At 36.2% G+C, this 14944-nt stretch overlaps 1 protein-coding gene across 2 annotated transcripts in view; it reads right to left on the bottom strand.

The window, feature by feature from the left end:
• Positions 1 to 586: 586 nt before the first annotated feature.
• The window catches only part of GLCE (glucuronic acid epimerase), a 126939-nt gene continuing 112581 nt past the window's right edge, over positions 587 to 14944 (bottom strand). For both annotated transcript variants that reach the window (XM_054451587.2, XM_063652705.1), the window contains 2 exons: positions 11448 to 11693; positions 587 to 4564 (listed from right to left, as the gene is read on the bottom strand). In XM_054451587.2, coding sequence (XP_054307562.1) covers positions 3540 to 4564; positions 11448 to 11693 — 1271 coding nt within the window. In that variant the 3' untranslated portion in view covers positions 587 to 3539. The remainder of the gene's footprint in view (positions 4565 to 11447; positions 11694 to 14944) is intronic.

Genomic DNA, 14944 nt, shown 5'->3' with positions numbered 1-14944 from the left:
GCAATGAAACATAACATGAAGCCAGACTCCGGTCTCTGGTTTTATCTGTTTGGGAGGTTAAATCATTACTGTTTGAGAAGGGAGTAAACATTAAATAATGCTAATTGTTCTGGAGAGGCAAGTAGAGAAAATATATGAGGGACAAACTCAAATAAATCTAAATAAAAAATGGTTACCCAGTCTGAATGAGCATGGGAAAGGCCATCCTCTCACCTGGCATGGACACCTGTTTTTGTTCAGGTTACTCCCTCCTCTTCTTCCACCTGGACTCCACCCCTGGAACACCAGCCTAGGCTCTGTCTCTTCCCTAACACCTTCCCTGAGTACACAATTTAGCATTTTATTTTTCTTAAAGTGTTTAGTATACGTTGTGCTACCCCTTGTAGACTAAGGTTCCTCAGGATTAAAGCCCATGCATACTCTGTTCTCACACATTGTCTGACAGGGCTTGGTATGCCTTTGATGAACAACATTTGTTGCCTGACTTCTGGTCACAGGTTGAACAGGAAATGGTCAGAAATCTGCTTGCTGGGCTCAAATAACCTTAGAATAATTTGAGAAGAAAGAGAAATATCCAGGTATATTCTTTTTAAGAAAAAAACTTTATTTTACAGTTTTATAAAGCGGCTTTACATTAAGCACAAACAATCCATTTACTTTGTATAGAAACAAAATACCTTTCCATCTGCAAAAAATCAAGTTTTGCTGTATATAAAACTAACATGTGCACATTGTGCTTAAACTGCAAAGTCTGTACAGCTTTACAAAGGACTACCCTTCGGAAGGGCATCCTGTAAACACTTTATTGCATATTTAACATATGGTATATAACCCACATGTACGATGGAAGAGAAACAAAAGCAACCACGAGGAGGATGAAAATAGCAGCTTTCAGTGAGAGTCTGCACTGAGAAAGGAGAAGGAGCCACATCTGGAGAGTTGTGCTTGTGTCATTTTTGCATTTGCTTCTGTGCGCTGGATGGTTCTTGGATGAAGCCTTTATGTACAATAACTCCTAAAAGGTCAAACTTGACCTTCATCCAGAAACTTTTGGCTGGTTTTACAACTGAAGTAACATAGATTTAACATCAAAGTGAACTCAAGATAAGTGGAAAAACAAAAACAAACCTAATACCTATAATCTTAAAGCAAAGAAAAATTTAAAGAAACAAAACAATAAAATTTAAAAATACCCTCCCCATTCTCTCCAAGCTCAGAATAAGTAAACATTTCACATAATTTAAAACCCTAGAAAATTCTGTAGTTGTTTAGAGGCAAAAATGCAACGGATAGTCCAGGGCAGTGTTCCTCCCTGTATGCCCCCAGCTCACCTGCATCAGAATCAGTTGAATGCTCATTACAAATGCAGACTATCATACTTCACAGGCAGATTTACTGACTCTGGGATCTGCATTTTAATAAGCTCCCAAGTGATGCTGAGGCATTTTAAAGTTTGAGAACCACTGGTCTGTACTGACAATGCTGCTATAGGTTCAACTCATCCTCTTAGAAAATTCTGGGATCACAAGACAAATCGAGTTGCTGTTGCAATGTGGAAGGCAGTGTAAAACCAACAGCAAGGAAATCACAACGCTATTTCTAGATCAAAAAGTCTTTCCCTCTTCAGTGGAAAAGGACAGCCACATTGTTAAGGCACGATATTTGTCACAGAAGCAGAACCATACTGTTATCATTGAGTCTCATAATCTGAAGACCAGTATGCAAACAAAGCAGACGTATGAACCATTCTAAATAATAACAAATATGGGGAAGTAAAAAAGGTTCCCAGATTGAAGAAAGTTTATTTTGAACATTGGCACTGGGAATAAAAATTAGGGGAGACCAGATATTCTTGCTGAGACATCTAACATATATGAAACGCAAAGGTCAAAAGCTAGGGGTAAGCCTAATAACTCAAAAGTGTTTTTACTGTAAGCAAAATTAAGAAAAGTGTGGTCACATCAACTGGGAGTTCAAGCTTACTTTTCTATGGCCAGTTTAATGTCTTCAGTGCAGATCTGTATCTTCTTTGCTTCTGCCCCCTGTGATGCTAACATATATATGTTTTCCAGTTTCTAAGTAGTGCTTGGTAGTTTGAATTCCATTAAAATATAGTGTGTAAGCAGGTAACCTACCTGGCTCCTAAATGTGTACTTGATATAGGTCACAGATAAATGCATTGTGTTTGTCAGACTCGGTCCCCTGAAAGTGTAGGGTATCATATTTTCAAACTGTATAAGATATAGTATTGATTTAGTGTACTGTCACAGCAAAATCAACAACCCTCGGTTTTATTTAATGCCTGAAGCCCTATAGCAGACACTGCCCATTGTATGGGGCTCTGAAATCTATTTATGTGCAGTATAGGAGGATATGTATACCTAAATAAAGATCTGATTACACATAAGTGCAGTAACATCTCTTCTATCTAATAGCTGGAATAATTTAAAATTAAATTAAAAAAAAACCCAATGATGCACAGACTCACTAGTTTGGGAAGCTGATGATCAAGAATGATCTTGGTAGGAAAAAAAAACTTTGCTATGATTCTTGTATATAGTATTTGATCTAATATTTTTATTTAAAGGGGGAAAAATCCTAAAAAAGCAAAATATGGTGGTGGCCTTAAAGCTACTAGCTCCTTTCCAAATTTAGATTTGTAATAAGTTTCCAAAATAATGTCCCAAAAATATCTCTCTCAAAATATACAAAACTCCAAGGTATAGTCTGAAATAAAATACAAAATTCTAGATAGTGACAAAAAGAAACTGTCACAATGGGGGTTGGGGAGGGATATACTGATTATCAAACTTTTACTGATTGTAGATCAAGTTTCAAAACAGAAACATTTTTGTAATTTCTTGTGCAGTCAACAAGTTTCATTTTAGTTGTGCTTACATTATATAACTGTGAAGCCTGAACACTGATTGTTTTTAATTTACACGTTTCAAGAAAACCATAATTAAATATTCACCATATACAACAAATTGAACAAATGCAACAAATACTCATTTGCTCCCAAGAAATTAATCTATAGAAAGGAAACATCTTTTTTAAAAAGTTGAACACAGTCTGCTATCCAGGCTACAAGTACATATTTACTGTATTACAGCACATTATTTTTTTTAAAGTCCTCTTTCAACATAAATATAAATAATCACATTTTAAAAGAGCTCCATACTAAGTTTTCAGGTAAGTGCTAGACGGTTGGCCAGTAGCAACTACTTACCATTATCTTTCTCACATAGAGTGACTAGACTATCTGCGAAACTGTATAGGGTGATGGGCAAAGCAAAGTGAAGCATCTTTGTTCAGCCCATTGATTAAACATTGTGTTCTAAATGCCACCTACATTTCTAAATACCCAACCCATGGAATGCAATTATTTTAGAAGGCTGGTTTTAAGGATCACTTATCACTTTGATAGAATCCACAAAAACCTAGTACATAACCTTTTAAAATGTGCCTATGCTCTCCTGAGACAGAGCCTGTAGTTTCTGTGTACAGTAGAGGCTGAAGTATAATTTTGGTTGTGAGCTCTAGTTGTGCTTTGCCCTGCTGCCTTTAAGGTAGCTTTTCCACCTCTTGACAAATTCTTTTAAGATTGGGGACTCATCAATGGTACTGAGCAGCTGCAACTGATTGATGTGCGTGGTATGATAGTCCCAGCGAGCCAGGTTAGGAGCGATGCCAAGCATGAAGTGACGGAGGTCATAGATGGTTCCTGAGCCAGTGTCATACAAGGGCAGCATGGCTTTAAGAGATTCCATGCCACGCTCATACAAGGACCTTGCTTCTTTTCCGAGTTTTTCCCCTGCAGTTTCTTTTAAGTCATACAGCCCAATTAAAGCATACATAAAGCCATTTAAAACAAAAGAGCTAGGTGTGGTTGGATATTCTTCATACCAGTCATGTTTATTCATAAACACAGCTTTAACTCCATGCTGCTCAGATAGAAACTTATAAGGGGCTGTTGCCCTTAAAGCTGAATTGAGGAATATATGGTCTTTTGTTAACAGATAGGCCCTGACTAATGTAGAAATGGCTTGCCCTTGGGCCATGGCAGAATACCATCCTGGCTCTAAAGACTTGAACCCTTCCCCTAACTTACGGGTCACCATAATTGGCCAGCCACCTTTCTCATCCTGGTTCCTTACTAGCCAATCACTAGCAGCAAAAAATGCAGCCATGTGGGCTGTAGTAGAGATGGTAATGTTGTCGAGGAATCCCTTACCTTTTGCAATCAACCTAACCACCTTTTTGGGCATTATTTTGGTTGGCTTGACAGCTTTTGTGTTTGAAAGACCCACTCCTTTCCTGAGGTCAGTGACCAGGTCCCTGGTAACTGTGCTCCATGAAGTTCTGGGCCCAATGCCATAGTATATATCTCTTTCTTTAAAAGCAATTAGCTGAGCATTTGAGACATAATGTATAGTGAAGAGCTGATTCTTTTCTGTGGTCTCTAGAACCACGGACACACTTCCATTTGTCAGGAACTTGAGGTCGAATGAAATAATAAAATCTTTTGTGTTTCCCAGTTGCAAGGATACACCTTCACTGGTTTCTGTAGGGGAGAATATACCAACAAAGACTGGTTAGAATAAAAGCACTTTTGTATTTGAAATTGAATTGCAATTCATCCTTGAAAACCCTCACCGCACAAAATTAACACTTAAATATTTTTAGTATCAGATCATTTGTAATTTTATTTTTTACTAAATTAACCAAAAACAAATGACAGAATTGGTGAGTTCACGATGGCTTGTGAGCATCAGGCCAAAGCTCTTACCTTTTGCCCTGTCTAGGTTCTAGTAGAGGATTGAGAGCAAACGGCTAAGGTATTGTTGATCAAAAACTGCCTTTCCTAAATCTAGTACTAGCTGATCAGTAATCAATGACTATTCTAGTATACCCATTCTGCAAACAGGAAAAAAAAAAAAAGCCAAAAGCTGGCTCAGCACATAATATTGCAAGAAAGAGGCTACAAAAAATGGTTATACATATATTTTAAATTATTTAACATTTAATATGTACTTACTATGTTCTAAGGGCTTTACACCTATTTACTCATTTAATCCCCTGAACAATTACAAGGGTAGGTGCTATTACTATTCCTACTTTATGGATGAGGAACTGAGACACAAGGAAGTAACTTGCCCAAGGTACAAGACTTGAACCCAGGTTGCCTGGTCTCGCTCCACAACACATTATTAATTTGATTTTGAAAATGATAGATTTGCTTTCACATACTTGCTAGAAGTACTAATAAAATTTCTGGAAATTAAGCAATGGGCTCATGTATACAACAAAAAGTGAGAGAATGGTGGAGTGGGCAGGGTAAAGCACAGGCTTTGGAGTTTAAAAACCTCAGATTTGAATTTTTGTTCAACCACTAGCTTTGAGAAGTCTGGCAAGATGCACCTCTTTGAGCCTCAGTTTCTTCACATGTTAAATAGAGATAATATTACTTTGCAGGGTAATTGTGAGGATTTTAAAAAAGACAATGGAGTGGAATATAGTAATAAATGATGGTTATTATTCCAAAGCCACTGGCTTCAGAGGCTAAAAAGTTAAAGCTGTTTTATTTGACAAATTATTAAAGAGGAAATTTCTCTTGAATATTTATAGTATTAATGATGGCTAATTCCCAGAAAGATGACTTTTTGAATACTGCTCATCTACATCTACCAAGAAACTGAGCATATTAAAATAGCAGCAGCAAGAATAAGAACAACAAAAATATACGTAGTACAAATTTAAAAATATTAAAGGGAAATCTTCATATCTTGATCTTTTCACAGCTTAAATGTCCAAAACGCATTCACATGTATTATCTCATTTGATACTTAATCTTCTGAAGCTGGTAGGGAAGGAATTATTATATTACATCTCCATTTTAGAGGTGAAGATATGTGGGCTTTGCAAGGTTAAATGGTTTGCCCAATGCCAAAAGCTAATTACTGGTAGAGCAGGGACCAGAATCCAGGTTTCCCGGACTCAGGTTCAGACTGTGAAAAAGACAAATGATATTGGAGATGGTATTCTTACGAGAATATTCAATAGAAAGGTTCTCTTAGATGCAGCCATAGAAGCAGATCTCTGCTTTGCAGAATCCTTGAAAAAATCTTTAGTGTGTCACCAGGAGCAAAGATCAGAAATGTGAACTGGGCCGGGCACAACTGGTCACACTCAGCAGTTTGGGAGGCCAAGGCAGGAGGACCGCTTGAAGCAAGGAGCTTGAGACCAGTCTGGGCAAGAAAGCGAGACCCTAACTCTACAAAAAATACAATACAATAGCCAAGTGCAGTGGCATGTGTAGTCCTAGGTACTTGGGAGGCTAAGGTGGGAGGATTGCTTGAGCCCAGGAGTTTGAGGCTGAAGTAAGCTATGATCACACCACTCTTGCTCTGGGTGACAGAATGAGACTCTGTCTCTTAAAAAAAAAAAAAGAAAGGGAAAAAGAAATGTGAACTGATGATAGTGTATACTTGGAGGGTGTCAGTATGTTGAGTTGATCATTTAACTCTTGCAACACTGGACTCTAGCAGTATGGTTATATTTGTCCCAAGGCTCTTAATTACTTCATTGGATGGAACAGACAATTCTGAAAGTTGTATCAAGAATGAGAACATCCTCATAGACTTCTGCATCAAACAATGCTCTGAGTAATTTAATAGAAAAACTGATTTCAGAAGTAAACTTCTAATACAGTAAAAAATCCATTTTATCTGGCAAAATGTCAACATGTACTCTCTCTCTTAACTAGTATTTTTCTGCATCTATAGTAAAATGGGATGTGAAGTTCAGGACAACATCCCTGAAACATTGCAGGATTCTGAATTGACTTATGAATCACTCAAGATTAAATTATATTCAGTGGAGCAGACTATCTTGAGTGCTACTTATTTTTTCATTCTCATCAGATGGGATTATTAACTATGACATCTATTCTGGCCAAACTGGATAACAATGACCCATCTTTAGAAGTCCAAATGTGAGGAAGCTGGAAAAGTACCCATTTCCTCCCAGAATTTCAGAAGCTGGAAGAGTACCCATTTCCTCCCAGAATTTCAATTTTATTTACACAAATTTAATGAAATGACATGGTTTAATCAGTCACCTTATGTCTTCATATGACAAACCAGTCCAAAGAACTCAGTAATGAACGATGCCAAGGGATGTAACCTTTTAAAAAGCCAATGTATTAATTTCCCTAAGACCTTAACACCAGCAGAGGGGGTTACTGAGTCATCTAGGAGAAGTGACAGAAGTCACAATCCTCAATTTAAATTAACCAACCAACAATTATAATCTTCACAACAATCTTACAAATCGTTTAATTCCCATTTTACAGATATACAGAGGAGGTTAAATAACCTCCTGGCATCATTCACGAGGATCTGAATGGGAGCAAATGGGATGGTGGCAACCAGTTTGGCAATGTACCAGGTAAGGTTCTGAGCTCTACTGGAGGTACTAGGCTATCTGAAGATTCCTCCTTCAAATCTAATAGAAAGTTTTTTTTTTTTTATTGTTTGAAAGCCATGACCCATCCTCTCCTGACCAGTTATTCCCAGGAGTTACTATAACTGTTTATTTTTGGTATATGTGACACATATATATGCACTTTAGGCAATAAAGGATGATCAACATTTAAGAATACTTTTGACATTGGTCTTAGCAATGATTGTTTAGATTTGACATCAAATGTACAAGCAAAAGGGGCACAGACAAACAAGTGGGACTACATCAAACTAAAAAACTTTTGCACAGCAAGGGAAACAATCAACAAAATGAAAAGCAACCTATAGAAGAGGAGAGAATATGTACAAACATATATCTGATAAGAGGTTAATATCCAAAATCTATCAGGAACTTATACAAATAGTAAAAAAAAAAAAATCTGATTAAAAAATAAGCAAATGATCTGAATAGACACTTTTTCAAAGAAGATACATGAGTGGCCAAAAGGTATATAAAAAGGTGCTCAACATCATTAATCACCAGGGAAATAAATGCAAAGCAAAACCATAATGATATATCATCACTTTACACCTGTTGGGATGACTATCATAAAAAAGGGAAGAGATAAGAAGTACTGGTGAGGATATGGAGAAAGGGGTACCCTTGAGCACTTTGGGTGGGAATGTAAATTGGCATAGTCATTAGCAAACAGTATGGAGGTTCCTCAAAAAATTAAAAATAGAACTACCATATGATCCAGCAATCCCACTTCCTGGTATACAACCCAAGGAAATGAAATCAATGACCTCAAAAAGATACCTGCATTCCCATGTTCTTTGCAGCATTATTCACAATAGCCAAGGCATGGGAACAACCTAAGTGTCTAGTATAGATAAAGAAAATATGGTGTATATATATGTGTGTGTGTGTGCACACGTGTCTGTATACACACACACATACCTATAGAATAGAATATTAGCCATAACAAAGAAGGAAATCCTGCCATTTGTGACAACACAGACGAACCTTGAAGGCATTATGCTACATGTGACAAGTGAGAGAAAGATACTGTATGATCTCACTTATATGCGGACCCCAAACAACTGAACTCACAGAAACAGGAGAATGGTGGTTGTCGGGCTGAGGGGTGGGAAAAATGGGGAGATGTTGATCAAAGGGTACAAACTTCAGATATAAGATGAATAAGTTCTAGGGGTCTGATGTACAGCAATGGTGACTACAACTTATAATACTGTATTGTATGCCTGAAATGTGCTAAAATATCTCTTAAATGTTCTCACCACCATACAAAGAAAGGTAACTATGAGGTGATGGATGTGTTAACTAATTTAATTATGGCAATCATTTCACAACATATATGTACATCAAAGCATCACATTGTATACGTTTGCCAGTTATACCTCAATAAAGCTGGGAAAAAAAGAAGAGCCTTTAAATCAATGTTTCACATCCAACAAAAACTGTTATCAGTCCATTCATTTAATCAACAGATTTACTATATAGCATGAGAAGAGGCCCTATGCAAAATCTTAAAAAACACCAAGAGAAAGAAGAATCAGGCAGAAGAAGAGAAGCTCCCAAGAAGCCTGAGCAAGAATGGCTACAGAAATAGGAGAAAGTGAGGTCATGGAAATCAAATGAAGAGTGCTTGGGGAAAGGGAAAGCTAATTTAATTTAATAGAGTAGGACAGGCCTAAAGTTTCAATTCATTCAATTTTAAAATTAGAAAAAGGAATAAAACATTATTCAACAAATAAAACAACAAAAATATGCTGCAGAACCATATTATATGACTCTTTACTCATATTTGATTTTATCCCCTTTCAGAAAAAAAATTCAAGGCCAAGAAAGAAAAAAAAAAAAAGGCCAACAGCATTCAGCTTGTGGTCCTCCAGGGTCTCACCTCACTTGGGCCTATGCTTTTATGTACAAGTTCCAATTTCCTCTTAATGGTGATTCTCTGAATTTATCTCCCATGAGGTCTATATCCTCTAAAAAGCCTCATTTCTCATACCTATGCTTCAATAAAATAGTCTCACCTCTTTGATTCCCTTCTCCTGCTCTGTTCTGAGCAATAACTCCCACGTAACTCCAACTCACCTTCTCTCATACTCTTATAGCATGCAACTGGAGATGCAGCATCCTTAGTTCAAAAATCCGAAATCTGAAATGCTCCAAAATCCAAAACTTTTTCAGTGCTAACATGATGCCACAAGTGGAAAATTCCACATCTTCCCTCATGATGGGTCGCATATATTATTAAAAATATTATAAGAAGTTGCCCTTGGGTTATGTGTATAGCATATGAAATAGAAAAGAATTTTGTGTCTAGACTTGAGTCCCATCCCCAGGATATTTATGTATATGTAAATATTCCAAAATCTGAAACACTTCTAGTCCCAAGCATTTCAGATAAGGGATACTCAACCTGTACACGCACACACAGAATTCCATTCCCAGCTAGCACTCTTCCACCAACAGGGAGTTCCAACTTAGAACAGCTGTGTCCCACTCGCAGAGTGGCTGTTAGAGACAGAGTTCTCTCCTCTATATGCTTAAAACCATCTTAGGAAGTAGTTTTATCTCCAGCTACTGGCTACAGAATGAGGGGCTAAGGCGAGGATCCCTCACTTAAGATGTGGGGACCTATCTTTTGTATTACTCAGAGCACCCAAAAGTGCACAATGAAATCTGTTGCTCTAAACAGGACAGAGTTCAAAAGACTGTCCTAGAAAACCTTCCAAACACTCAAGGAGATCAAGGTGAGGGCTGCTGATTCCACCTAATCCAGACAACCATTATTAACTAGTGCAAAAATAAGTTTCTTGAGTGCACCCAAAAGTTCTTTTGCATAGTCTAATCATTTCCTGTTGCAATAACCTCTTCGGTATCACAAGCTAAATATTCTTAAACATTTAGTTGTACTTTCTCACTCAGCCAAACCTGTTGTTTACAATAAGCAAAGATGCTCTGTGTACCAGAATATCACAGAACGCCACGGGAGAAAAAGAGTTCTAGTGACAGAATAAAAATTAAAGGTCATCTATTATTTGCACTGCATTCAGTACTCATAAATTCATTACTTAAGGCTATCTAGAATGAGTAGGTTTGTATTGTGGCTTTCAGGGTCTGTAAATTACAGTCATCAATGAACAACAAGGAGAGAATACAGAAGAGGCCTTATAACCTTTCCTCTCTTTTTATTTACCAGCTGCAAGATTGGTGGGAGGGTGGAACAAGTTCTGTACTTGACAACATTCCCCCATAGAGAATTAAACCTGAGGTGCTAACTAAAATTATTTCATTGTCTTCTTAAGTAATGGACTCATTAATTCTCATTGATATTGATTAGTGCAGGAAAATGTATTACATTCTAATTAGTAAGACTGTCTTAGTAAAAGGGGAAATGTTGCATAAAGTTAATTTGATTTTGTTAATTATTTTATTAATGAAAATGACTTTACATGAAGTTTGAGATAATCTACTACATTAACAAAATCCAATATGGGAAACAAGCCTCTTTGGTAATGCTCTATTATCCTGAAAAAATTAAAAGCTATTGGCAAAAAATAGGCAAAGGAAAGAATGGCTGTCTCCTTAAAACCATTCTATTTACTGCAAAAGTTTAAAAATTAAACTATACTGTACTGAAATATTAAATGGAGGAACTTCATTCCTATCGGATATAGACCCCTGGAGGCAGGTACACATTGTGCAGTAACCTGGACCTAATTCAATCTATGGCTTGGCTCTTTACATAGTAAATATTCCTTTTTATAACCTTGACTTTTTAGCTGTATCTTTTTTAGAGATTTCATTGGGGTGACACCATTTGTTACTTTATATATGTAATATAAAGGGTCTGCTTATGTGTTTTTTTAAACCATATTAAAATTTTAAGGGAATATCAGGGTCCCATAAATCAACATAAAGTTAGCAGGCACATATAATACATAACTTACCTGGTGCAATAAACTGTTTGACATTGGTGAATCTAGACTTATCAGCCACATTAGCCATAAAGCAGCCCTTTGGCACAGTCCAGTCATTAGGCTTGTTGTTTTTGTCTCTGTCTTCTGCTGTTTCATATACCTCTATGTGAGGAGGTTTCTCAGTTAGATTCTTGCTGTAATGACTTAACCCATACTGTGCAATCTGGATTGGATAGAAATAGCCTTGAGGTCCCCATTGTGTAGATAATGGCACACCTATAAAATAGAGAAACAAAATGAATAATCATATCCAGACGTTACAAGCCTATTCCTAATACCATTCCTCACTGATTTACTTCTGGGGGATCTTACAGGGTTATCAGGAAGTTGTGGGCTTCCTTATAATACTGCTCTCATAATGACCAGATCTAGTACCAAATTAACCAGATGTGAAAAACAAAAATTAAGTATTCTTTCACTCTCATTCATTATTTGTTAACAAATAGTGCAACGCTATAAATTACCTTTTAAGGACTGGCTTTTTATGTGTGTTATTTTTGCTCATGGCTACAGATGTCATGTTTCATACTCCTGTTTCATACATTCAAATTCTGCACAATTTAGATGCATATAGTTAATGTCACCACAGTTTTATTTTCAATATTAATCCTGAAATTTTCTTAAACATTTATACTTAACGATCAAGTTACTACATACTCATCTTTCCCTCCAATGTCAAAGTGTGGTCTACTAATTAGGTATGTCATCTGATGGTTAACGTATTTGCTTTAAAAGCCAGTTGTGGCTGGGCACGGTGGCTCATGCCTGTAATCCTAGCACTTTGGGAGGCCGAGGTGGGTGGATTGCCCGAGCTCAGGATGAGACCAGCCTGGGCAACACGGTGAAACCCTGTCTCTACTAACATACAAAAAGTTAGCTGGGGGTGGTGGCAGGTGCCTGTAATCCCAGCTACTTGGGAGGCTGAGACAGGAGAATCGCTTGAACCCAGGAGGTGGGGGTTGCAGTGAGCCGAGATGGCACCACTGCCCTCCAGCCTGGATGATGGAGCAAGACTCTGTCTCAAAAAAAAAAAAAAAAAAAAAAAGCCAGTTGTGACTTGGCAATTTAAAATATAAACACAGCTTGAAATTCTTTTTCATATCTTTCCTGTTAAAATATAATTCTTAAGAATAAGAAGTGTTTTTTAAAACATGAATTTAGTTTATATATTTCACCACAGATTCTTGAAATAATTCATTAATAGATTACTTTTTGTAAAGTTCTAAGCACAACTTTTAAATGTTTGGTATTAGTGTTTATCTTAGTAATTACTACTTAGGAGCTACAAATCCTACATTTACATAATGTATTGTTGAATCACATATGTATTGAGAGATAAACTACTATCTGTAGTTCTAAAATTAATAAGAATCTGATGAGCACAGCAGAGACTGGGAATCTACAAAATTTCATGTGTTTTGTTGTAGATTCAAAACAATGTTTATGGAATTAGGTAGGCTACAGATAAGCTTTTTAACATTCGTACCTTTCCTCCAAGAGGGGGATCCCCTCTGTATTTCAAATAGAATTATTATCAATTAATAAAAGGTAGTTTATAAAACCTCATTAAACATGAGTGCTGACTACAATAATGTGCAACTGGCACAAGAACTGAGACTGATCAATGAAACCAAGTAGCAGTCCAGAAACACATTCTAGTACTCCTATGAATTTGGTATAATGATGAATATTCCGTCAAACTCAGTGGGAAAAGAGATGATTCAATACATATTGGGGAAAAACGTTTAAAATTAGGCTGTGACCTTGTACCATTTGCCAAAATATAAATCAATTTAGCAGAACTAAAAAAGTTACATGTAAAAAAATGAAACCATAAAACTATCAGAGAAACTAAAAGTGAAAAGCTGATCATAATGTGGTGTGGCAAGTGCCTTTCTAAGCATAAAAAGAAGAGATACAAAGACCAAAAACACCCCATAAGTTTAATAAATGGAACTAAAAACTTCTAAAACCAACAAATCATACGTAAAATGAAAAGACAACCAAAATGAAGAAATATCTTTAGCAAATATGAGTACTGCTACCCTTACTACGTAAGTTCACACAAATACATTTTTTAAAAAACCCACTTATCACATTCGAAAAAGGGGTAAAGAACATGAAAATATGGCAAAAAGCATAAGAAAAAGATATTGACCTCACTAGTTGTTAAAGAGAGAAAATTATAATATCCCTCTGTAACCAACAGACAAAAAAATAATGTTCCATGATGGCAAGAGTTGGGTGACAACGTCGCCCTCATACTCTGCTGCTGGAAGCATAAGCAAGTTCCACCTTTCTGGGAAACAGCTGGCAAAACAGTGCAAAGGTTTGGCAGGTTATTTGACATGGCAGTTAATTATATTCTCAGAACAGGAATACTCTACAATGAGAATAAAATTAAAATAGCAAATAAAGATTAACAATGAAAATCTGTAACATTTATAATAGCAAAAAAATGGAAATGTAGTCACCCTTTGTGCTACCAAATACCAGATTTTATTCACTCGATCTTAATTTATTATACATTTAAAAATAACTAAAAGAATATTACTGGATTGTCTGTAACACAAAGAAAGGATAAATGTTTGAGGTGATGGATACACCATTAACCCTGATGTGATGATTATTATACATTGCATGCCTGTATCAAAATATCTAATATACCCCATAAATACATACACCTATGTACCCACAAAAATTAAATATAAAACATTAATTAAAAAACATAAAAAACCTAGAAATGACCTAAGTGTACAACTAAAGAGAAGGGTCTCATACATTACATATATCATGGCATGTCCTTACTACGAATATTAGTTATTAAAATGTTCAATAAACATTCAGTGAGGGGAAACAGTCAAAACATGTTAAGTAGAAAACATCAGAATAAAAATTGACCGCACAGTATGATCTGAATTTTTTTTTAAAGATGCATTTCTACTAAGCAGCCATAAAAAAGAAAGAGATCACATTCTTTGTAGAAATATGGATGGAGCTAGGGGCCATTATATCCTTAGCAAACCAACACAGGAACAGAAAACCAAATACTGCATGTTCTCACTTCTAAATGGGAGCTAAATGATGAAAACACATGGACACATAGAGGGGAACAACACACACCGGGGCCTACTGGAGGGTGGAGGGTAGGTGGCGGGCGAGGATCAGAAAAATAACTGATGGGTCCTAGGCTTAATACCTGGTGACAAAATAATCTGTAAAACAAATCTCCATGACATGAGGTTACCTATGTAACAAACCTGCACATGTACCCCTGAACTTAAAAGTTAAAAATAAAATAACATAAAATAAAATAAAATAAAAAATATATTTCTACAACAACAAAAAGAATGGCGAAAAAAGTCAAAATATTAACAGAGGTTATGGGTACTTTTTACCTTTTTATTTTAGAATTGAGGTACCTATTAATTTCATGCATTTAAAAAATTGCTGGAAAAAAGGTTTGA

The sequence above is a fragment of the Pongo pygmaeus genome, chromosome 16, assembly GCF_028885625.2.
Source record: "Pongo pygmaeus isolate AG05252 chromosome 16, NHGRI_mPonPyg2-v2.0_pri, whole genome shotgun sequence".
Lineage (NCBI taxonomy): Eukaryota > Metazoa > Chordata > Mammalia > Primates > Hominidae > Pongo > Pongo pygmaeus.
The sequence above is the reverse complement of the archived record's forward strand: the minus strand, read 5'-3'. Positions and strand labels throughout refer to the sequence as shown.